Below are 21,898 nucleotides of genomic sequence, written 5' to 3' on the forward strand. Positions count from 1 at the left end.
TAATTGCAGTGTTCAATGAAATGACAGTCTGGTTCAGAAGGTTAGGACAACAGGTCCTTCAGAAGGTCGGTAGCAATGGTTGTTTTTTTAGAGCCTTTTATAGTGGGCTGTAAGGCTTACTCAATCTGTAAGGCTTATTTTATCTGTAAGGCTTACAAAACAATTTGTCAAAACTTTCTTTGTAAGCCTTACAGGAACTGTAAGCCTAACAGCCCCCTATAGATTCCCGCTGCGGTACCTACCTACTTTGTTCCACCACCCAAGACCAGAAAGCGATATCTTGGCCATTCAGTAGACGTCACTCCACTTTACAAAGAAACACATTGTGGTTTTTAACACTACATGCAACTTGTATGTGCACATCCATGAGTAGCCGCGTGTAAGTCGTAATTGGGTTTTGGGGGAGGCACAACAATAGCGTATTCGATCCATGCGTTCTCCTCTCTGTCTCTTTTCGTCACACATAAAGGCCTACAAATCCCTCGCAGCAGCGCGGCGTGAGGAAACGCAGCCGATGCAAAGGTACTGCGTACCTAGGTATCCAACCTTTTGCAATTTCCCGGATGCAGGGACAACTGCAGAGAGGAGCCGAAGGGCGTATCCCGGCACGCTTATCCGCGGTATGCCACCCACGCCAGAACCAACCACCCGTCCTGCGACCTGTGGTGATTGTTGTGTCCTCGGCTCATTTGTCACGGAATCTCGGCCGGAATCAACTTGGTTGAACTCCGAAAGCTGCCCCCCTGATTCAGCGAGCCAAACTTTGCGCTATTTGCACACCCTTCTCGGTCCCGGCACGACCAGCCGGGTACTTGGGAGTACCAAAAAGGTCAACTCTGGTGTTAACACGGGGGGAAAAGGGGGGGGGGGGGGGGGGGTTGCAAGGCCTAGCCGGAATTGACGGATTGGCAACAGTTGAGCTTTGCGCGGGAGTGCCTTGATGTCTCCCAACTTTGTTTTCTTAAGACGACATCTTTCGAGGGCGATAATGTACCTACCCAATGCCAATATTTTCTGTTATCTCTCATCAGTCATACACCCAGCCTTTACGTTGCAAAGCCGCCCTTCCTTGTGGTCAAGAACCTTTAGGCGAACATCCACGCTTTTGATTCCATCTGACCTTCCATAACCACAATGGTTCTGAAAGGACCTAAGACCGGGCTTGGTGTCTACCAGATAATACCTGTCCTCACACTCGTTTTTGTTATCGCAGTAGCCATCTCGCAAGCAAGTTACCATGACGAAAACCGCCATGCTTCCTGGCATGCCCACTATCCGCCTGGGAATCGTTGGAAACGCCAGACCAGCCCCAACGTGACCTTTTCGGTGGATGACAATAACTCGACCGAAGCCAAGCGGATCGTGAAGGCGGCCCAAGCCGAAGCCGCAAAGCGCAACAAGTACCTCGTGGAGCATGTCCGTCGAAACCACTACACTTTTACGGCTAGCGCTAAAATCAGTTCCGCTGGGGGTGAGGTCAATGACACCCTTGCTACAGGATTCAACAACACTGTCACGGCGGCCGCGGCTGTCGTCGCCCAGAGCTTGTCGTCAGGCAACAAGACAACCACCGCCATCTTTGACAAGAGACAGGCCAGCTCATACTGGATGGCCAACATGGTCCAGAACGGTGTGTCGCCGTTTGCTCCGTCCGGCTACCGGGTCTGGCGAAACGTTAAGGACTTTGGTGCTGTCGGGGATGGCGTCACCGACGATACGGCTGCCATAAACCTCGCCATTTCTTCCGGTGGCCGCTGCGGGCTTGGGTGTGGCAGTACTTCGACCTTGTTTGCCGTCGTGTACTTCCCACCAGGGACGTATCTTGTCAGCAGCTCCATTATACAGTATTACATGACACAGCTCGTTGGCGATGCTGTCAACCGTCCTACCATCAAGGCATCGCCTGCTTTCGTAGGCCTGGGTATGATCTCCTCGGACGTGTATATTGAAGGCGGTGACGGTGCTGAATGGTATATAAACCAGGTCAGTCTCTCTCCCCTTTCGTAATTTCCGTATTCTTTTATTGACGGACAAGGGATAGAGCAACTTCTTCCGGCAGGTGCGCAACTTCGTCCTCGACATCACAACTGCGCCCTTACAAGCATACGTTGCTGCTATTCACTGGCAGATCGCGCAGGCCACCTCCCTGGAGAACATCAAATTCGTCATGTCCTCCTCGCCGGGCAACAACCAGCAGGGCATCTTCATGGAGAACGGCAGTGGTGGGCTTCTGAATGACCTCGAATTCGAAGGTGGTGCCCTCGGTGCATACCTCGGCAACCAGCAATTCACGGTGCGCAACCTCAAGTTCCGCGACCAGCTCGAGCGAGCCGTCGAAATCCATTGGGACTGGGGTTGGACCTGGAAGGGTGTGGATATTGCCAATGGTCCCATCGGCGTCATCATGTTGACTCCCGGAGTTCCCACCGAGGTTGGCTCGGCCATCTTCATCGACAGCGCCATGTCAAACGTGGCCCTCGGTTTTAAGGTCCAGCCGCCCATGGACGGCGCCAAGGTTTCCCTTAGTTTGTTTAGTCTCAGCCTCTCAAACGTACCGACTGTCGTCCAATACGATGGCGGTGCTACGCTCCTCACCGGGACATCTGGATCAACTACGATCGCTGCTTGGGGGCTGGGCAAGCGTTACGACACGACAGCGGGCGAGGATTCTGGGGTGTGGCAAGACGGCACGGCCTTCCCTCGAGCGCCGATCATCTCGTCGGGTTTGCTGAAAGACCCTGGCCTCCAGACATCTGGCTTCTTCGAGCGCTCCAAGCCGCAGTACGAGAGCTTGCCGGCATCGGCATTTGTCAACCTCAAGTCCGTCTTTGGCGCGGTGGGTAATGGCGTGGCGGACGATACATCGGCACTCAACACTGCCTTTGCCTCGGCCGCGTCCTCGGGTCTGATCCTGTGGATCCCGGCGGGTGTGTACATCGTGACAGACACCGTCCTTATACCGCCGGGGGTGAAGGTGGTTGGGCAGGTGTGGTCACAGATTATGGGGTCCGGCGGCTTGTTTTCCCATGCTGATGAGCCACGGCCAGTGGTCAAGGTGGGTAAACCGGGCGATGTTGGCAGCGTCGAAATTCAAGATTTGTTGTTCACCGTGCGCGGTGCAACAGCCGGGGCGGTTGTTCTACAATGGAATATTCGCGCGTCGTCTCCAGGGTCCGCCGCAATGTGGGGTGAGTCCCTCTGGAGCCAATGTGGGAAATGGCTGATAACCAATGCTAACTTGGTATCCCAATGCCATAGATGCGCACGTCCGGGTTGGGGGGGCTGCAGGGTCGGATCTGCAGGTCGGAGACTGCCCGAAGCTAACTGGCAGCGTGAACCCGAAGTGCGTCTCAGCATCGATGCTTGTCCATATCACCAAGGAGGCCTCGGCGTACTTTGAGAATACCTGGTTTTGGGTTGCCGACCATGTACGTATTATGCTGAGATGCTTGACGGCCAAGCCAGCCTGGGATGCTTACATCGGTATCAGGACCTCGATATTCCTGCTCAAACCCAGATTGATGTATATGTCGCCCGAGGTCAGTGTCCAATAACAGGTGCTTGGAGGCCAGACAATGTTTCTGATACTTCCCCAGGCTTCCTCATAGAAAGTACTCACCCTACATGGCTCTACGCCACCGCGAGTGAGCACTGTGTGCTGTATCAGTACCAAACCCTCAATGCCGCCAACGTTTTCATGGGCATGATCCAAACCGAAGCGCCATACTACCAAGTGGCGCCTCGTGCCCCTGCACCGTTCACCCCTGGAACCTTTGCGGCTGATCCAACTTTTGATTATTGTGACCCGGCGTCAACCAAATGTGCCGTCTCCTGGGGAGTTCGCTTCATCAATAGCGAAAGCATCTATCTATATGGCGCCGGCCTATACTCATGGTTTTCCGAATACAGTCAAGTCTGCGTCGCTCTGGAGAACTGCCAGGACCGAATCTTTGAGATCGACGGCACTAGTGACGTATGGATCTACAGTCTCATCACGAAAGCGTCCATCGAGATGGTCAGCCCTTACGAGGGCACCGCAGTCCTTGCTGCGGACAACAAGATCGGTTACTGCAGCATCGTCATGGCATGGCTGGGAGGTTCCGACACGAGCGAGGCCGGAGGAAAGAAGGGTGTGTCATACAAATCACCCATTTTGGCGACTGTAATTTCCTTCCCGGCTACGACGGTGCCCAAGTCTCAAACATTCACTCTGGGCGGTGCCGTATCCACTGATGTTGCCCAAACCCCCAATGGCGGGCATCAGAACACACCGGACGGCCCCAATGAGGACAGGTGTCTGAGGTGCGACCTAATGCGCCTCATTACATCCACCTGCTGTGGAGTTGGGGGAAGCATCGGAAACCCCGTCACGATTCAGCCGGGCGCCAGCATTCCCAGGCCCTTGATCCTACCACAAGGCTTTGCCCCCAACCAGCCAGTGACAGATGCGAACACGGGTATCACATACCCAGCAGGACAACCCCTAGAGGACGAGGTGACAATTGACGGGGGGACCACCTTCCCCTTCCCCTTTTCCATACCCGCGGGGCAGCCGTTTAGTGATACCTTTACGCCCGACGAGTTCAAAGACGACGACGACGACGACGAAGACAACAACATTCTGTATATCACCAGCGACTTTTGGGACCAACCGCATACCGTTTTCTGCCACTATCCCTGTACGCTGATCTTCCCGCCATGGACCATAACGACAACCTTCACCCCTCCTCCATTTACAACCACCGTCAGCGGGACCGTGTTTTCCACCACACCGCCCCCTCAGACCACCGAAAAGCTCAAGATCAAGAAGACAACGGTCCGTAGCACGGAGGGGTCATCCCCAACCCACGTCATCTCTCCCATCACTCGCCCAGATCCCATCTGCATCAGATTTACCATCCCCATACTTGGTATAACCATCCAGTTCGGTTTCTGCCCTCCCAAAGTCGAGCCACTCCCCCCGATCCCCCAGGTGACGATCAAGCCGCCGCCGCCAGGCACCAAGTCTGGTCCCATCAATATAAACAACGAGCCCACCTCGGAGCAATGGGAAGAGAGAGACGAAGACGAGGACGAGGACGAGGAAGAAATGTGCGACTATGGCCTGGATTACGACAACGGCGACCCGACGTCCGGAATGGACGGCTGGCCCGGCGGGCCCGACAACCCCAACATCCGCAACAACTGGGAATACGGCCCCATGGCCGACCCGCCTGCCGCAGGCATAGGCAACCCAACCACCAGTCGCGTCACCACTACAATATCAACCCCGCGACCCTCAAGCGATCAACCAGCCAATCCTACCAGCCCCAATCCCGACCCGCTCTTGACGCCCGTTCCAGTGCCCGACAGCCCCCCCAAGCCCAAGTACGACGCCGGCACCGAGACATCGCACTGCTACTACGACAAGCCGGGGCTCCTGGTCCGGCGCAGCCAGCTCGAGGTGGCCGTGGACCTCTTCTGCATCCGCTACGACGGCGTCACGATGCGCGACAACGAGTTCCACGCCATCGCCATCCCCATCTCGGGCCGGGTCCCCAACGCGCGGCTGACGCACGCGCCGGGTACGTTGCGGGTCGGCGTGTACGGGAGGAACAATGTTCAGTTTCGGCTCACGTACGGCGAGTGCAGCCGCGTGCTGAAACCCCTGACGCGGTGTTACACGCTCGCGCAGCCGACGCTGGGGTTTGGGGGCTCCGTCGAGGCGAATGCCGCTGTTTGGGTGCTAGAACCGAGTCGGACGATGATCAATTCGGATGAGGATTGTTCGATTTGGGTGTTGGAGGATGGTTCGTGCTATTGATGTTGGCCTGTAACTAGAATATAGTTGCTAGATGCACTGGTACTGCCACGACATGAGGCTACCGTTTTTCTCGGGAGAGGCAATCCAAGTTGAGTACCTACCTATCAAAAACGTACATGTAGGCGATCTCACTGCTCAGGTTTGCGTTTGTTGCTCTCCATTCGCCGGGGATAGCTTTGTCCCGCAAAACAGGAAATATTCCAAGTTAGGTATACTCCCCAGATGCCGAAATCCTAGAGCCTCATCCGAGCGACAAATTGTCGAAGCAAAGAAGCCATGGGAGAATGACTCGTGTGTGCTTCTCCAGTAGGCGGGTCCTCGGCGACGTCGTTCCGATGGCAAATCGGGACATGATCCGCAACACCCGCCACCTGGAACACGCCAAGAGGCCACACTTTGGAACCGCATCTGAACAGTTCGTTGGCACTCGATGAGGCTTACTCGGTTTCATTCACATGCCAATATCACATCACAACTCGGAACACAATCCAAGGTTTCTATCAATGGGAAATGGGGAGGCCGCTCACCAACACCCCGGGCTTCCTGGCTCGGCCACGTGGTGTGCTGCTCACTGTTTGTCTGATCAGTCTGGCCACCATCTGGTTATGCCGGCTTCCCAAGATGTGCCTGTACGGTGAAGGCTCCGCGGACCCCAGAGTCGGTCCACCAGCACACCAAACCGTCGACCTTTCCAAGGCGGACGCGCCGTTCATCAGCTGGCCGCTGGAGCGAGTGTGCAAGGAGAGCACCACATGGACCCCCGGAGTCGTTTTTGTCTGCGATAACAACTCGGGCGGTATTGGCAACATCCGCAACTACATCCTCACATGCGTCCGCTACGCCATTGATGCGGGGGCAACGGGCATCGTGCTTCCGCAGATCAGGACACGCTCAGAGAAGGACCTCGCAAACATCATGTTGGAGTACCAAGGATTCGACTACTTCTTTGACGAGGACCATTTCCGCCGGAGCCTGCAAACCGCCTGCCCTCAGATCACACTCTACGACTCCACGGACGACATCCCAAATGCTCCGGTACCTTACAGGGCCGAAAAGATCACCCCGCGTAATTTCGGCAGGCGAGGGGGCTGCGACAAACGCGAGCTGAACAAGCACACGGGTCGCTTCGACAAGCAGTTCTGGAACTATATCCGGAACTCCACGGAGCAATTCAAGCTGCCGCCACCCAGCTTCGAAACCCCCCGCATCATCCGGTTCACCTGGGGCGTGCAGTGGGACTGGCCCGTCTTCCGCGACGGACCGGAGTTTGTCGCCAGCTACGGCGGCCTGCTGCGGTTCCGACAGGACATTCTGGACTTGGGCCACCGGGCGGCGGGGTACATGCGGAAATTCTCTGCCGATCATGGGGGTTCCCGTGCGTTCGCGGGCCTCCATCTGCGGACCGAGAGCGATGCGCTCAGCCGGTGGCCCAAGTTCGACGACCAGACCGGTGCATACCTCGAGAGGGCCGGCGCCATGGACTTTAAGGCCGCGTACCTTGCTACGGGCAACAAGACGGAGGCGAGGAAGCTGACCACGGCCGCGCTGCAAGAGTATGGCATGGCGGTGATCACTAAGCATGATTTGTTGGCGGACTATCCTTCGGATCTGGCTGCGCTTGAGGCCCTTACGTGGGACCAGCAGGCGCTGATTGACTTTATTGTCTTGTTGGAGTGTGATTACTTCCTTGGAGTCAGTCCCAGCTCCTTCAGCATGAACGTGGCCGGAAAGCGGCACCTCAAGGCGGAGGGTCTGTACACACGCCCGTGGAGAATCGGTGGGGATGGGGACGGCCGGAGCTGGCTTGTTGGGAGCTATGAGAATTACTGGGAGGACTGGCTGTTTATGTTTGAGTCCCTGTGGCCATGACCTACCCATCCCCTGTTCCATTTTGGGTATCACCACCTGTTTCCTGGTTCTTTGTTATGGGGAGTCACTAGGGTTCAGAGAGTCAACCACGATTGTCACTAGTAGCCACGCCAGAGTAGGATCATAGAGTTGTATTTCCAATTCCAGGCCAGAGATGAGTCCATTTGGCTGATACCGTTCTAATATCCAAACCATTCATGACGAATCCGTCATCGAAGGTAGAGGTGACGATGATGGTAACACTGACGGGAGGATTAATTAGTGATAGTGGCGGTAAAACTGACAGCGGGAGAGATACATACCATATCCAGTGTCCAGGCTTGCACCGGGCCCTTGTTCTGTTTCGCTAGCCGAGGCCAACTTTTTACGACGACGTGCCATGAGGATGCCGTGACAGGACATGCAAAAGATGCCCTGTGATGTCCTGGCGTACCGAAGGTTTTCAATCCTGAGCTTGCAGTTCCGGCATCGGAAGCAGGAGGAGCAGAAGGCCAGGTCTCCGGTAAGGATGGCGAGGTCGTCGATCTTTTTGCCGCAGACATGACAGGGATACAGACAATCAGAACAAACGAGAGATCCGTCCCACAGGAGCAGAAGGTTCGAATCGGCGTCAAACAGCACATTGCACTCGCTGCATCGGAAGCAATCGAGATGCCAACGGTTCCCGGCTGCGAATCCTTGTAAGCTTGCCAATAACAATGATCGGCGCGAAATAGGGGGAACTCACCCAGCTCGAAGGCTTTGCCCTCCACCAGTATCTGTTCCCAATCCTTCGTCAGTAACGAGAGTCGTTGACGACGTTGTTATGTTACTCCATACCTCGCCGCAGCCCTTGCAAGGGAATATTTCGTCGTCTGACATATCGTCCGCTGGGCCCAAAGGCCAATCTTCGTCGAGAGGTACACCGCACTCACCGTCTTCACCCGAAGCATCGGGTAAACTCTTCCCTGCTTCAGCAACAGGCATTGACCCCTCCGCCGGGCCTGATTGGGGATCCGCGTCATCGTCGGTATATTTGGAGCCTGTTAGACCTGTCGAGACTGCATTCATGGCGGTCATATCGTCCGTTCTGTCATCTGGTAGGATAGTCTCCGACCCGATCACGTAGTATTGCCCATTGGCAACATCCAGGGTAGTCAGGGGCATAGCAATGACCGACATGACGGATATGTCTGCCAAACTGTAGCCCGAAAAGACCGACCAAGCATGCGAGCGTTGCGCAGTGCTAGCGAAGGAGCGGTCGCATTCTTGATATTGGTCCGTCTTGCGATAGACTCGGGACTGCTCGAGGATGTTCTCAAAGGCGAATTTGATGGCACTACCGCCAAAGGTGCTGAACCTGCTGCGGACTGTGTTGCTGCGCTGGACTCCCCTTATGGTTGAGGAATCATCATTGTTGTCGTCGCGGATTGTGGAATTTTCATCGTCCGGATGCCTCGTGGCTATGCTCTTCGCAGCAAACGAATCCTGGGATTGGGAAAGCTTTTGTCTGAGGCTTGTGTTCTCGTCTAATACCTTTTCGATTAGAATTTGTAATTTTTCCTGGTTCTGGTACGCCTCCACGTCGGAGTCGCTGCGGGCCATTCTTGTCAGCCAGCTCGCTCAGGTGGGTGTTGCGGATGTTACTCACCACTGCAGAATACTCACCATAAGTGTCAGCGACAATTTGTAGCGCTCAATCCTCGCTAGGTGCTCATCGAGCTGCTTCGAGTACTTGGTCCACGATATAGCCCCGCGGGCCCTGGCGCGTATGGCCAGCTGCTGCAACAATGTCTCGAAGGTGGAAAATGCCAACATAGCATCGGCCAGTGTGACACGCAGCTCGTCGACCTGTATCATTTCCCGCCGCGGACTGGCGGCTTCGACGCGGCGGAGGAGCCGCTGCATCGAGCGCAGGGCGACTTCGGTGTGCCGGACCTCATTCCGCGCATCTCTGATGGTTGTGGGAGAGTTCCGAACTGAGGACAACCACTCTAGCAAGCTGTTGATCTTGGCCGCTGCGGTGAGCAAGCCCACTATTGATGCCGTGATACTCAATGGGTCCATAGGTTGGACGAGATGGAACACGCAGCTCGCACGACAACTGAAGGACGAAAGCTGCCCCGCAGAGACAAGATTGACGACGGTCTCAGCTCCGCCCACATAAGCACAGCCTTCCCCCAGAATGCCGAGCGACTCGACTCAGCCCCTGTTGGGCGCCGAGGGCTGCATCCACGATTGGCCGGGCGTCAAGAGCACAAAGAGCCCCACAGCATCCTACGCCAGCTGCTGGTTTGAAGAGCGCAAGCGTTCAATTGGTTGTCACTCTCCCGCGGTGTGCGGAGGAAAGGGGACTTGCTTGCTTTAGGAACGCGAACATCTGGTAATTATCCTGAGGCATATAGGTTCGGCAAGGGGGTTGAATCGAAAGCATACCTAGGTAGGTAGGTAGGCTTCCACCCGTTGCACTACGGGACAAAGTTTCCCAACATGCAACAATGCGGAATTCGTCCAAAGCCGATTTGTCTCAAACGGCGGCTAACAAGAAGGGGACTCGGACCGAGTTCTACGGGACGGTGCATATAAAGGTTATGCACCGGTTCCGGTTGCCTTGGGGTCGCTTTCTTCTTCTTCCCACCATAGCAGTCCCTTCCTGTTGATCCACCTGCTACGGGAGCTACCGTGACGTGTATGCTGTATCGTGATGTTGGTAGGTGCACTCGTGTGACAAACTTTGCGGCCTTCACTTCCTCTGCATCATCCTATAGTCAACTGGCGAGAACCTTTTCAGACTAGACTTTCTAGCGGCCTCCCTTATGCGAATCCACCACACGTCCATGGAGGCATCCATCTTCAGGTCCCATGCTTCTCCGTTGTCGATCATATTCTAACCGCTGTCAATACTCCTGGCCGGATGATGAAACGCAGTTAATCAGAATAGAGCTTACCTCACTCAGGGTAAGAGTGATAAAACTAAGCAAAAAGGCGACCTAGGCAAGGGTGCCCTAGGAAGTCTGGAAACTGGGCCCCGCCCCTGAACTCGACCGTATCGCTATGCTTGTCGTCTGCGGAATGGATGTTCGCAAGCCCCACAACGCGTTTCTGCTCCCCTACATGAAGTCGCACAGCTTCCTCGCGGACTGGAGCGATTGTAGCTCGCTTGCGACGGACTGGAGCCAGGCGCGGTTCCGGCCGTTTTGTTGTAGCAGGAAGTTCAGTCGACATTGGCTGCCCTCGGAGTTGGGTTGGCAGTACTCATCTACTCGGCGCGTTTGGGGCAAGATGGTCGCTACGTATTTCTCGTATGCGGCCACGGCGAAGGTGATCCGCTTGTTCTTGGGTACCGTGAAACTCGCGTCTTCGTTCAGGGGGTAACATGCACGTGGCCGCCACGGGTGCTGCTAGATTGGACGTCTCCCAGGACTGTCATGGCCTCCCAGACGTTGCATATAGGTAACCTCGGTAAGACCATTGTTCGCCGTGAGCTTGGGCAAAAAAGCCTCCATCGACACTGCGGTCAAGTCTCAGCAGAGAAAACAGGTGTGTGCCATCGTCACCGATCAAGAGGATGCATTCTTACGTTCTTGGGTGTCCTGACCCCAACCTCTAAGTAGTTATGACCAGCTATATTGACTTGCCAGTGAGCAGTCCTACCCGTTGCGCGCCCTGGAATTCCAGCCGATTCCTTGAATCACAAACGAGTTAGCACTTGGTTGGTGCCCGGACTGACAGACAATTCCATCACGAACCTAAAGCCCTTTGTACAGTGACTTGCGCTGCACCACATTCACACCCCTCTTCTATTCCAAAGGACCTACCTATCTCTAGTCGGGGTGTTGGACGTTCAACACGAGGTAGGGTAAGCGAGGGGATGCGCTCTCGAGCAGCTTGACCCGCCGCCCTGACCAAACCGTTGCCCCTGACAACGACCCAAAGCATCTCGATCCACTGGGCACACACCCATCGGCTCACTTTGGGCACACCGGGAGCTCACCGCAGGCTCAGTCCCTTCTCTCTTTCTTCGTCCCTCAAATTCAGTGTGCTTACCACCAACCGTGATGTTGCAGCCCAACCCGGGGGGCACCAAAAACGATTGGCTGTTAGCTATTGCTGGGCGGGCGCCAGTCATGCTCCAGATGCCACATCGAGCGGAGGCTTGCGGTGAGTTGGCCCTTAGGTACTCCAAAAGAGGTCAAGAGTCTGCCTGCATGTGCGCCTTACTCTCCACAACATGTGTGATGCATCCACCACCATACCTGTAGTCTTGCAAACCGGGCGTTGGCCGTGGTGGAGATATTACTTCTGATTTAGTTGGTAGGTAACTGAGTTCTGGAATCAGCCGGTGGCTTAGACATTCCTCGCATTGCGTGAGGCGCTCTGCGATTGTCGGAAGCTGCGTTCCAAGACCCGAAAGCGCGACCTGAAACTTGGTTGGCATGTAGAACTTAACGCTGGCAAGTCTCATAGGATACCTGCCATTCCATCGGCCTGCCCCCCATGTCCGCTTGCTTTGCTGGCTTTTGGGCACCAGTATCGGCATGCCTTGGTATCAATGAACCAAGATTACCTCGTTTCTCTCCCGTCTTCAGGGTCCTCATCAGCGTTGCAACATCTTGCTAAACTTCCCCCTTGCCATACGCTTCCGTACGATCTCCAGTCGCTATAGCTACTCGTTAACATCTCTCCCTGTCCCCGACGCACGCGTCCTCTTGATATAAAGCGACTCTCTCGCCAGTTTTTAAAATCCTCCTCGATATGTCATTCGACCGCCTTACAAACGGGATTCCAAACGGGAACACCTACAGCTCTCCCAGTCAAGACGGGAATGAGAACTGGGTCAGGGTTCAAAACATCTCGTACAAATTCGTGCCGGACCCGCCTTCTCTCCTTCACATCCTCCAAAGGCGCTACGGAAGAGGGAACTTCTATGTTGAGGTTGGTGCCTACTATTATCTCTTGTGTCTTCGCTGCCAGGAACTTGACATCCTGGCCCATTTGTGGGGTGTTCTACTTGAGCTGTGCTAATATCTGGACTCTTGAACCCATTAAGCTGCGGAAAAATGTGTACATAGTCACCGCGAATGTGCCTTCTTGAGAGAAATTGGGTTTGGTGTTGTGAATGGGTGCCGTACTTGGCTGGATGGGTGCCGACGTATTTACAGCGGTCAGCTGTTGATTCGAACCAGGTAATTTATGGACTGTCGTGAGGGACCGGGTTCGAGCTGCGATCCGGGAGAGTGCGAAATCAGATGTTTGCTTTGGAAGAGTCTCGAGTCTCCTAAACTGTTAGGGGGGTACCCCGTCTGTCGGATACGAACCGTTGCCACTTAGGCGGCCTGACTGACACATATGCTGTGACCCATTTTTTCCGGGCCTGACGCCGTGCAAGGTCATTATTTCCAAAGCCCAACGTAGGTGGTCATTACCAATAGCAAACGGGGGCTTGTCGCGGGTGACACCAATCCCCACGTTCCACCTGTGGGCATCCACAAAACTCCCTGACGCGTGCCCCGAGTCATTGTCACTTTCCCCTTAGCCGCCCGGAGGGACTAGTAAGCCCTGGCATTCAAACATGTACCCGATTCAGACATGCATACGGTTGTGTACTGAGACACTCCGTGTTGATGGTCGGCGGTGAAGGAAAGTGGCGGTGAGTTGCGGTGAGCTGCGGTTTTGAGAAGACGGTGGCTGAGTCTTTCGGGTACCAGCAACCAGTCTGCATGTGGACTGCAAGTGAACGGCGCACCCCTTGACAAACGACCCGAGTCGGGTGGGATTGGAATCTAATCAATGCTAGGGACCTTGAGGGGAGGGAATACGCCTGTTTCGAACGCGCATCAAACAGGGCACGAATCCCCTTGTGACTTCCGCCTGTTCCGCTGACGAGACAGAATGAAATACCAAAAAAGCAGCAGGGTGATCATAGTGGAGCTGGCAGTCATCAGGAAATATATCCAGATCTCTGGGGAGACAGTAGGACCGGAGTTGTCACCAGCGCTGTCGCTGTCAGCGCCACCCTTCCAGTTGAAGAAGGTCATGGAGAACATGCTCTGCGATTTCGAACGGCGTTAGCCTGAACACCAATTTGGACGGGCATATGGGGTATTGGGTGCTTACGGCGAAAAAGGTCCCTGGGAGGAATATCATGGTGACCAGTGCGATAGACCGCATCTGACGCGAGTCCTCGCCGGTGGCCGTGGCGATTTCCATGTTTGTTTCTCCGTGGGACTGAAGTCAAGGCAAATTTAGCATCGTGGACTTTGCGTTGTGAGATAGGCAGACCTACCCATTGCGTTGCCATCGCCATACCATCGACTTCCATACTGCAGGCCCTGATCTTGTCGTCGTACTCCGCGATTATGGAAAGAAATCGATCTTCCATCCTCATACCCGCTTGTTGCAGGATGACTTGGTACGTCGCATCCGGGTCGCATGTGCTCTCAGGATTTGACGTCGTGAGCGTTTCCGAGACCGAGGACTCCGAGTCCAAGGACATCTGACTGCAAAATTGCCAGTTGCTGCTAGTCGAGGAGTGTGGCGTACCGGGTCGTAACCCCTTACAGGCGGAGTGGTCAGGGTCCTGGCGACGAAGATCGTGAGCTCCCCGCATCGTGGGATTCACCAACATCGCATACTCATCGAGATGCCGCCGCATGCTGAATAGTAAGGATTTAGTAGTCAGAAGGATGTTCCTCGAGAAGGCGGCGTCAAGCCAAGCTTTGGTCTTCTGCTTGTTCCTCTCGGCCGTGGTCTGCCGGCTGTGCTTCCAGCTGGTGAGGGTCTCGTTGTCGAGCTGGAAGATTTGCATCTCCAGCTCGTCAATCATCTCGTCTGCAATCTCCATTTGCCTCTTGCGTTCCAGCTCTGCGAGGATTCCTGGGAGAAGCATGGGGTGGGCCGTATCTGGCCCGGCTGTTCTAAGCCGTGCTAACACGCTCCTCTCCTGCCCTTCTGAGGCACCGAAGAGTAGCGCGAAAGTCAGTTTTTGCTCTGGAAAGTGTGTGACAGTCAGGGCCATGTCGTTTTCCCATTCGTTAGATGTTCGGCAATTATATACTATGGAGTGTTAGCATACCTAAACTTTTGGAAGCAGGCCACAAATCCACTCACTTATTGCCTTCTGACGAACCACACCTACGCCAGTACTCGTGTACAGTGGCATCTCGGTCAGCGTCCGTTCAAAGGCCGGTACATTGGCTCGACTTATAAGCCGACCAATCCAACTGTGAATAGACATCCTCTTCGCTACCAGCCGAAAGGTATCGAGTGTGAATGGCATGTTTCGTAGTTTTTTCCGATGATCACTACGCCGAGTGTGGGATTCGGAGTCGCTGGCGGGCCGGACTTCAGCTTTCTCGTTGGGAAGTGTGTCATCCTCCCATCTCATGAGAAAAGATGCTGCGGCGGGAAAAGCCCTACGACAGCGGCTAAGAAACCGTGAGATAAGTCCTTGATCCTTGAAATTCACGCCATTGGAACGGATACCCTCAACTAGAGTATCTGTATGTCTTGTCGTCCATTTTTCTGTCTCTTCGGGCCGCGCTATTCTATTCCACGGCTTAGCACTTAAAACTGGCTACTTCGGTACTATTCCGATTTGTGCGATGAGAGAGAAAGCGGACAACATACACCAAAAGGAGTTTCGGGCTTAGATTTTGGTCCGATTTAGGGATAACATCCGGTTTTGAGCCCTCGCTTTTGACTGATGGCAATACGTCTGCGAGAAGTTCTTCCCAGTCTTCACGATCTCGGAGCTTTCGCTGATCGACGTCCTAGAGTTCATGAGTGAGTTAAGGTAGAGCGTGAGACGGGAGGAGGTAGAGGTCCTATCCTCACGTCATCGTCCATTGGACTCCTAATCACAGTTGTTAGAGTGGTTCCAGTCCGATGCATCATCTCATCGACGGCAAACTCTCTATCTCCTTCTCGAGAATGACGAAACCCGAGAACTTTCCCAAGGTTCCGAGCCTCGCTCAATTCATCCATCGGCCGCTGCCCGTCCATAGCAAAGCGTGTTGGTGGACGCTTTCGATTTGTGAAAAATCCCGATTCTGCGATGAGAACGTACCTATCTGGGACAGGAGCCGATGCCTGAGGTGGGTTTTTAGATGTGCAGAAATTGGCGGGTCGCGTGGCTCGGCGATCGTCAGCAAACGGGCCCAGCCAAGCCCCCCATGCAGTGGAACACCAAACCTCCATCTGATTCGGAAATTGTTTCCTAGCGCGGTACAAAGTACCTCCCTACTTTCACCCACGTCGTTAATTCTTTCGGTTACCTCACCTCTACTTGGGGGGTTGTGTGGTACGGAAGCGGATAGCCGCCACTGGACACGACCCAGCTTAATTACCCAGCTTTTACAGCATTTAGACTTACACTACAAATTCCGAGTACACCCGTTCGCCGACGTGGCTTGCAGATGTTGGTACCTGTATATCAACACGCCCCTCCGACGTGCACCATCCGTCCACTTTTACTGGTGCCCGCCTCCACTTTCGTTCCGCCAAGGGATGATTCGGTGCTTCAAATTGTTTGAAGTAATCAGAATCGAGCTCGACAAAATCTGCCCTGCCGGCTGCAGCCACAATGCAATAGTAATTCGTTCTTTACCGTCTTTGTGTTCCGCATTTGTGTCCTCCCACACTTCACGGCCGCCTCATTGCATCTCTTTCACCGCTTATGGGTGCCCTTCAAGAGGGAAGATAGGTATCAACCTCGGTCAGCCCAGACTGCCAACCATCTCCAGTTGGTCGCCTGGTCCTGGTATGAGTGTGCATCGAGGCATTACCTTAGTGTGGGCATTTCATAGCGGGCGTTTGTGCAGAATCCCGCGACCCCGGGAGGCTCGATGCAACGGGGAGCAATTGGTCGCCCGCTTCACTAGCCCGATTCCTGATAGGGCAGCGCGGTTGGGTTGGGGGCAGGAGGCAGGGCATGTGCCAGGAGCATGCAGTGATGGCTGTGCAACTGAGTGAGTGCTGGGGATTGGATCATTGGACCAACCTGGACTTGGAAATTTCAGAGCCTCATTGCTAACAAAATGTGCGCCGGTGACCGGACTCTGAAGCCTGGCGGGGATTATGCCCTTCAAGTTCCTTGCCAGTGAGGAGGCTGATAAACAGTTTTATTATAAAGGTGTCAACTTGGACTTAAGTGACAACTCGCTCAACACAACTGTCTCGAACCATTCGACATAGGCCCTGTTTCATGGCGACGTGATCAACCTAAAATCAACCAAACGATCTTGGGTATTCATAAGGCACTTCTTACATGTACATTTCGTACATAAGGTGCCACACTGGGGATTTGATTGCAGCTGCTTCGCTCCACCCTAGCAGTCAGGCCGAAAGGTACCTACCTACTGTTGTCTCCTAGCCCGTAAACCAGGACAAAGATGGGTAAGTGCCGAGTTCAACTAGGTGATTTAGCTGCGTCCCCATAATTAATTCGCTATCTTCGGTAGCCAACCAACAAAACGTAGGCCTAATCGTCACGGTTCATGCTCCCAGCGATGGGGAGACCCCGGCAAGGCAACCTCTGGTACCGGTAGTGGTAGCTGCCACGGAACATCAAGCCACGTCTTATACGCCGCCCTCCCGAGAGCGTATTGCCGAAGTCGTGGAAGCGTGGGAAACTAAGCTCAAGAATGACCCAAAGTGCCCGAAGAGGGGGAGCTTTGTAGGTGTCTTGCTTAGAGCCGCATCCAGAGAACTGGAGCTGTACTGGGATGGCACAACCGACAGCAACAAGACTTTCTTCCCCCACGGCCTACTGGTGGAGGTGTTAACCGAGGACCGAATCCACGCGAGTTTATGCTTCGATTCGGAGGAGGCCAAGGGCTATACCCCCGAAGAGTGTTATCGACGGATTCGCGGCAGTGGCGTACCGAATGAACTCGGCGAGTATGCGCGGGTTTTTACGGTATTGCTCCTTTGCGACATGCCGCAGGACATCTTTGAGTTCTTCAACTCGAAGTATAACATAAACGACGATGCCTTCCCGTTCAAACTTGGGAAAGACGGCTCTAGCATCCGGTCTAAATCTTGGCGCGCCGACATCCCAAACTTTCAACCACCGTGGACATCCCAATACTACGAGTCGTTTGCCAGCCAGCAATGGAGGGTTTTTCTCCCGTGCTTTAAGGACACGGAAGAACATCAGAACTTTGACGGAGATACGGTCATGCCTTGGCATGACTATCACCCTCCGGTCAATAGTGGAAGCTCGACGAGTTCAAGCTACCGCGGCACGGATGCTCCGGCGGGCGGCAACAGTGTGGTGAGCCGAGTCTTCATCCATGACGGCCACTGGAGTTTCGATAGCCTCAATCCTGTAAGTGATCGGACCAACGCTTGTTTCTATTCGAACACGTCTGACATCACACGTATCAGGTGCCGGGGGATCAGCGAGTGGTGACCTTTGCTGTCAAAAAGCTAGTAAGCAACAAAGAAGAGGACTTCAAACGTGAAGTTGCCATGCTCCGCCAACTGGGCGGCAAGAAACCTCACACAGTCAAACTTCTCGCCACGTTTCGGCATGGCCGAACTTACTCCCTGCTTTTTCCATGGGCAGAGTGTGATCTCCTCGACTATTGGCGACGCGACTCTGGGTACCGAGAAAAGAGTCCGCCTTTGATTGTCTGGGTCGCTCATCAGTGCCATGGTCTTCTTGATGCACTACATTGGATCCACGACCCCAGCGGTACCGTCTTGGACCCGAAACAACAACCGCTTTACGGACGGCACGGCGACATCAAGCCGGAGAACATTCTCTGGTACAAGCAGAACGCGGATGGACCCCACCCGCTGGCATCTGGGGAGCTCGTCTTCACAGACTTTGGACTGAGTGCACTCAACCACAACCAAAGCCGGTCCAACGTCAAAAACGGGGATTTTCATCACACAACAACCTACGCACCTCCGGAGAGTGTTCTACCGGATAACGTCATTTCGAGATCTATTGATATCTGGGCGCTGGGGTGTGTCTACTTGGAATTCGTCACCTGGCTCGTCGGAGGCCCATCACTTGTGGGTGAATTCCAAGCGGCTCGGATGTCCCCCTTCCTGGGATCCCTGCATTCAAACGACATCTTCTGGGAGGTGCAGGAACTCGAAGCTCCCACGGCTGAAAATCAAAAGCATGTGACGGTTGTCAAGCCAAAGGTTGAAGAGGTATGCGCTCCACACACCGTTCGCTACGGTACCTACATGTAGGTACCTAGGTCGGTACTCCCTGTTTTGTTGGTCCAAATACTCATCACTTCGAACCCGTTTGCCCAGTGGATCAACAAGTTGCGCAAAAGGTCCGAAGCCACAAAGTTCATCCAAGACTTCCTCGACATCATCGCAAACGACATGTTGGTGATCGAGAAAAAGGACAGGGCAACGGTCGGTCAGCTACTGCCCAGATTCAGTGCCATGAAAACAAACTGTGATCGAGATGCTTCTTACTATATAGATTCATCAACAAGCAGTGGCAGCCCGACCGTCGCCCAAGTACCCGCTGCTAAAAGGCTCAGTATCCAGACCCAAGAAACAATCAGTAGGTGGTCGCGGGGGATCCCCCGATACACTGGCCGGGCGGAGGTGAGGCCGGAGCGGAGCGGAGCGACTCATCTCAAACCGTGAGGGATTTTGCCGGGGTATTTCATTACCTACCTACCTACCTACCCTCATTCATTCGAGTCCGTCGCATTTCTCATCAACCATATATTATATACCACATCATTTTTCTTCCATTTCCCCTCCACTTGATGTTGCTTACCAGAATCTCACTATGACTGGCAAGGACGCTCCGCAGATGTATTTAGAAATGACCGGGAGATTGTGTAAATTGTTTTGAAGTTGGTCCGGTAGTCTCATCAAGTATTCCCATTGTATCATCTTTCTTGAACCGATTGCCCTCTTTCAATCACATTATATAAACTACATGAATGTAGCTCTTCCGCCGTTTCAGGGAGCTTCATCTGCGTAGTGGTTCGCCTTTATAGCAGCCTTGATAGTCCTCGTCTCATCCTGTAGGGTGTTAGGACACTATTGCGAAGAAACTTGACGGATGTTTATGTGGCTTACATCCGTGAGCTCCCTCGGCGTGGTGCAGATAAAGCGGCCGCGCTGGTACTGGATGGGGTGTTAGGTGTTATTGTGTCCAGTTTGGGTTCCGATGGGGTCCGATGAAAGGTGCTTGCTTACGATGATGGTAATCCCAGTCACCATTGGGAATATCCGAGTGAGCTGCTCATGTATGGTGCCCTCGTCCGCATATCGAGCCGAGAATGATTTGGCGTAAGACATCTTGGCGAGGTACTGCGTGTGATAGAAAGAGGTGGAGATTAGATGGTGAGTGTGTTTTTGAGTCCGCTACAACTCCACTTGTGGGACGCGGGAGGTTGAGTTTGAATGACGGCCCTCGACAAAGTCAAAATGTAGGTAAGGGAAAGGAGCACGAACTACCTGGTAACTGTGCCCAGAGAGTCAGTTACGGATTGAGCCCAGCGCCCAACCTGACTGCCTTGGTACCTTGGCTGGCTTGTTGGGCTGAAGTGCTCGGGGGGCTGGGGGCTTCTCGACGTATCGCAGGGCGAGGCAAACCTCGGGCCGCGAATCGTTGTCGAGGTTCGTTGACAGGGTCGCACTTCGAAGAGCTAAGCCACCCTAAGCGTTACCGTTTCTGCAGGTTCGGCCTGCATGCAGGTCGGGCAGTGACTGCCAAACACTTTGTCAGACATGATTTTGAGTCAAGAACCAGACCCTGGTATGACCCGACCATGTTAATCGAACGAATTGTTTTATTGTACGTGGTTGTGTCGTACACCTTCTTGTCAGCTACTCGACAAACGCATCTAGGTGATGGACTTGCCTCAGGTGGAACTCCATCCCTCATGCCGTGTTCGGGCGAGCGGTTTCAAGGGGCGGATCATTCTTTAAGGCCCCATCAGTGTCATTCCCCCGAAGCTGCGAGGGGCTTGGCGAGACCTCTTCCGCGCTTTCGGTCGCGATGTCATAAAAGAAGGCGAATAAACTTCTACATCTGCCGTAGACATTTCCATTCCCGATGGCTACCTTATCCAACAACGCAAGGAACCTATCCTACAACGCAAGGAAAGCAACCCGAGACCATCATCCATGTACCTCAACCAACTTGACGGAACTGGACGAACCCGAGCCAACGTACCTAGGTACCTGGTGATTACCGAGGTACCTTACCTGACAAGAAAGGTGTCAAGCTAGAATTCAACCGCGATAGTAGCATACAACAGTGCCTGTATTCAAGCTAGAGAGGTATAAAAGTCCCACTTCAATGCCAAAACAACTTCTAAGGGTCTAACAAATGCCGACTGGGACGGCGACGAGTGCATGAGAATCCCGGCGTGGCTTGTGAGGTTTCGTTCTGCCAAACTCCTTATCACGGAGAATTCCAAGCGTAACGTAGGTATCTACTCGATCGTTGGTACGGCGGGGGCGAGGAGACGTTCCACCTGGGAGCTGTCAGTAAAAGCCTCGGAAAGCCCCATTTTCAGTGCAGGACACTCACGATCTTCCTCTGGTCCATGAGCTCCACAGAGTTGATGATGTACATGTTATGGCGCATCTCAATGGTAAAACATGGGCCATAAAGCTCCTCGAGAGTTGACTTCAACCGTTCGGGATCGTTGGCGCATCGGGAATGGACCTTCACGCGTCGAGAGGCACCCCCGCTCTCGACGGCAAGGGGTGTTCCCGCTTCTTCGATTTCGGCAGGCATCCGGTGGCGCCCCAGGGTACAAAAACTCTAGGACTTTATTGTCGGTCTTTTCGCGAACTCGGGGGACATTTGTCGGTATCAGCGACCCGATTCGGTTTCCGGAGTCGTGGTGGTATATGGAAAAGGGACCGGGCCGCTAGGGGGCACGTTCAGACGGCACCTGCGACTAATATCCATCCCCCAACACTCCGGGGAGCAAGATTTGTCGGACTCCCCGCCAGCCCGGGAGGGCGGGCTCCGTTTCAAGGTGGCGGTGGCTGAGTGAATCTTGGGGGGGACCGAATGGCCATGGGGCGAATGATTTCGCGCCTTAATTGGTCCGAGGCGGAGGGGCACGCAGTGGCAGAGACGTGAGACAGTGGCAGAGAATGGTGCACAAGGGGACTGACTGAGTGACGTGGGGGCCCAGCCCGCTCCGAGGTCCGCGCGGAGGCCGCGGCAACCAAAACCCCCTTTCCTCCAGAGCCTTGCCATTTGGCGTGCGCAGAAGCCTGGCCCGTCCGTAC

General features: G+C 54.3%; 6 protein-coding genes across 6 annotated transcripts; 3 read left to right on the top strand and 3 right to left on the bottom strand.

Annotated features, from left to right (window-relative positions):
* Positions 1-1,134: 1,134 nt before the first annotated feature.
* On the top strand, positions 1,135-6,077 carry B0H64DRAFT_360749 (pectate lyase superfamily protein-domain-containing protein; the record flags this gene model as incomplete). The annotated part of the gene is made up of 5 exons (XM_062801715.1): positions 1,135-1,875; positions 2,042-3,188; positions 3,259-3,428; positions 3,491-3,539; positions 3,597-6,077. The coding sequence occupies 5 exons, from the start codon at positions 1,135-1,137 to the stop codon at positions 5,801-5,803; spliced, it is 4,314 nt and encodes a 1,437-aa protein (XP_062659925.1). The 3' UTR covers positions 5,804-6,077.
* Positions 6,078-6,208: 131 nt separating this feature from the next.
* Positions 6,209-7,788, top strand: B0H64DRAFT_398186 (uncharacterized protein). The gene has a single exon (XM_062803933.1). The coding sequence runs from the start codon at positions 6,314-6,316 to the stop codon at positions 7,670-7,672; it is 1,359 nt and encodes a 452-aa protein (XP_062659926.1). The 5' UTR covers positions 6,209-6,313; the 3' UTR covers positions 7,673-7,788.
* On the bottom strand, positions 7,789-9,798 carry B0H64DRAFT_398195 (uncharacterized protein). Its single transcript, XM_062803934.1, has 5 exons — positions 9,303-9,798; positions 8,492-9,245; positions 8,400-8,430; positions 7,975-8,340; positions 7,789-7,914 (listed from the first exon to the last, which is right to left on the bottom strand). The coding sequence occupies exons 1-5, from the start codon at positions 9,716-9,718 to the stop codon at positions 7,868-7,870; spliced, it is 1,614 nt and encodes a 537-aa protein (XP_062659927.1). The 5' UTR covers positions 9,719-9,798; the 3' UTR covers positions 7,789-7,867.
* A 963-nt stretch (positions 9,799-10,761) lies between these two features.
* On the bottom strand, positions 10,762-11,331 carry B0H64DRAFT_432963 (uncharacterized protein; the record flags this gene model as incomplete). The annotated part of the gene is made up of 3 exons (XM_062806023.1): positions 11,232-11,331; positions 11,028-11,162; positions 10,762-10,986 (listed from the first exon to the last, which is right to left on the bottom strand). The coding sequence occupies exons 2-3, from the start codon at positions 11,121-11,123 to the stop codon at positions 10,762-10,764; spliced, it is 321 nt and encodes a 106-aa protein (XP_062659928.1). The 5' UTR covers positions 11,124-11,162; positions 11,232-11,331.
* A 1,751-nt stretch (positions 11,332-13,082) lies between these two features.
* Positions 13,083-15,127, bottom strand: B0H64DRAFT_169712 (uncharacterized protein). Its single transcript, XM_062798744.1, has 4 exons — positions 14,762-15,127; positions 13,938-14,707; positions 13,769-13,879; positions 13,083-13,701 (listed from the first exon to the last, which is right to left on the bottom strand). Exons 1-4 carry the CDS (start codon positions 15,036-15,038, stop codon positions 13,489-13,491), a joined length of 1,371 nt encoding a protein of 456 aa, XP_062659929.1. The 5' UTR covers positions 15,039-15,127; the 3' UTR covers positions 13,083-13,488.
* A 1,818-nt stretch (positions 15,128-16,945) lies between these two features.
* B0H64DRAFT_169827 (kinase-like domain-containing protein) lies at positions 16,946-19,496 on the top strand. Its single transcript, XM_062798745.1, has 4 exons — positions 16,946-17,047; positions 17,113-17,981; positions 18,041-18,820; positions 18,929-19,496. Exons 1-4 carry the CDS (start codon positions 17,044-17,046, stop codon positions 19,274-19,276), a joined length of 2,001 nt encoding a protein of 666 aa, XP_062659930.1. The 5' UTR covers positions 16,946-17,043; the 3' UTR covers positions 19,277-19,496.
* The last annotated feature ends 2,402 nt before the right edge of the window (positions 19,497-21,898 follow it).

This window comes from Chaetomium fimeti (genome assembly GCF_033439085.1).
Source record: "Chaetomium fimeti strain CBS 168.71 chromosome Unknown B0H64scaffold_4, whole genome shotgun sequence".
Lineage (NCBI taxonomy): Eukaryota > Fungi > Ascomycota > Sordariomycetes > Sordariales > Chaetomiaceae > Chaetomium > Chaetomium fimeti.

Coding starts and splice junctions, on each gene's coding strand:
- B0H64DRAFT_398195 (XM_062803934.1), bottom strand. CDS start 9,718: ATGGACCCATTGAGTATCACGGCATCAATAGTGGGCTTGCTCACCGCA. Junction 8,431..8,491: donor CTTGCAAGGGCTGCGGCGAG/GTATGGAGTAAC, acceptor GATTGGGAACAG/ATACTGGTGGAGGGCAAAGC. Junction 7,915..7,974: donor AAGCCTGGACACTGGATATG/GTATGTATCTCT, acceptor TCCTCCCGTCAG/TGTTACCATCATCGTCACCT.
- B0H64DRAFT_169827 (XM_062798745.1), top strand. Junction 17,982..18,040: donor GTTTCGATAGCCTCAATCCT/GTAAGTGATCGG, acceptor CACACGTATCAG/GTGCCGGGGGATCAGCGAGT. Junction 18,821..18,928: donor TCAAGCCAAAGGTTGAAGAG/GTATGCGCTCCA, acceptor CCGTTTGCCCAG/TGGATCAACAAGTTGCGCAA.
- B0H64DRAFT_398186 (XM_062803933.1), top strand. CDS start 6,314: ATGGGGAGGCCGCTCACCAACACCCCGGGCTTCCTGGCTCGGCCACGT.
- B0H64DRAFT_169712 (XM_062798744.1), bottom strand. CDS start 15,038: ATGAGATGGGAGGATGACACACTTCCCAACGAGAAAGCTGAAGTCCGG. Junction 13,880..13,937: donor TGGCGATGGCAACGCAATGG/GTAGGTCTGCCT, acceptor CCTTGACTTCAG/TCCCACGGAGAAACAAACAT. Junction 13,702..13,768: donor TCCCAGGGACCTTTTTCGCC/GTAAGCACCCAA, acceptor TCGAAATCGCAG/AGCATGTTCTCCATGACCTT.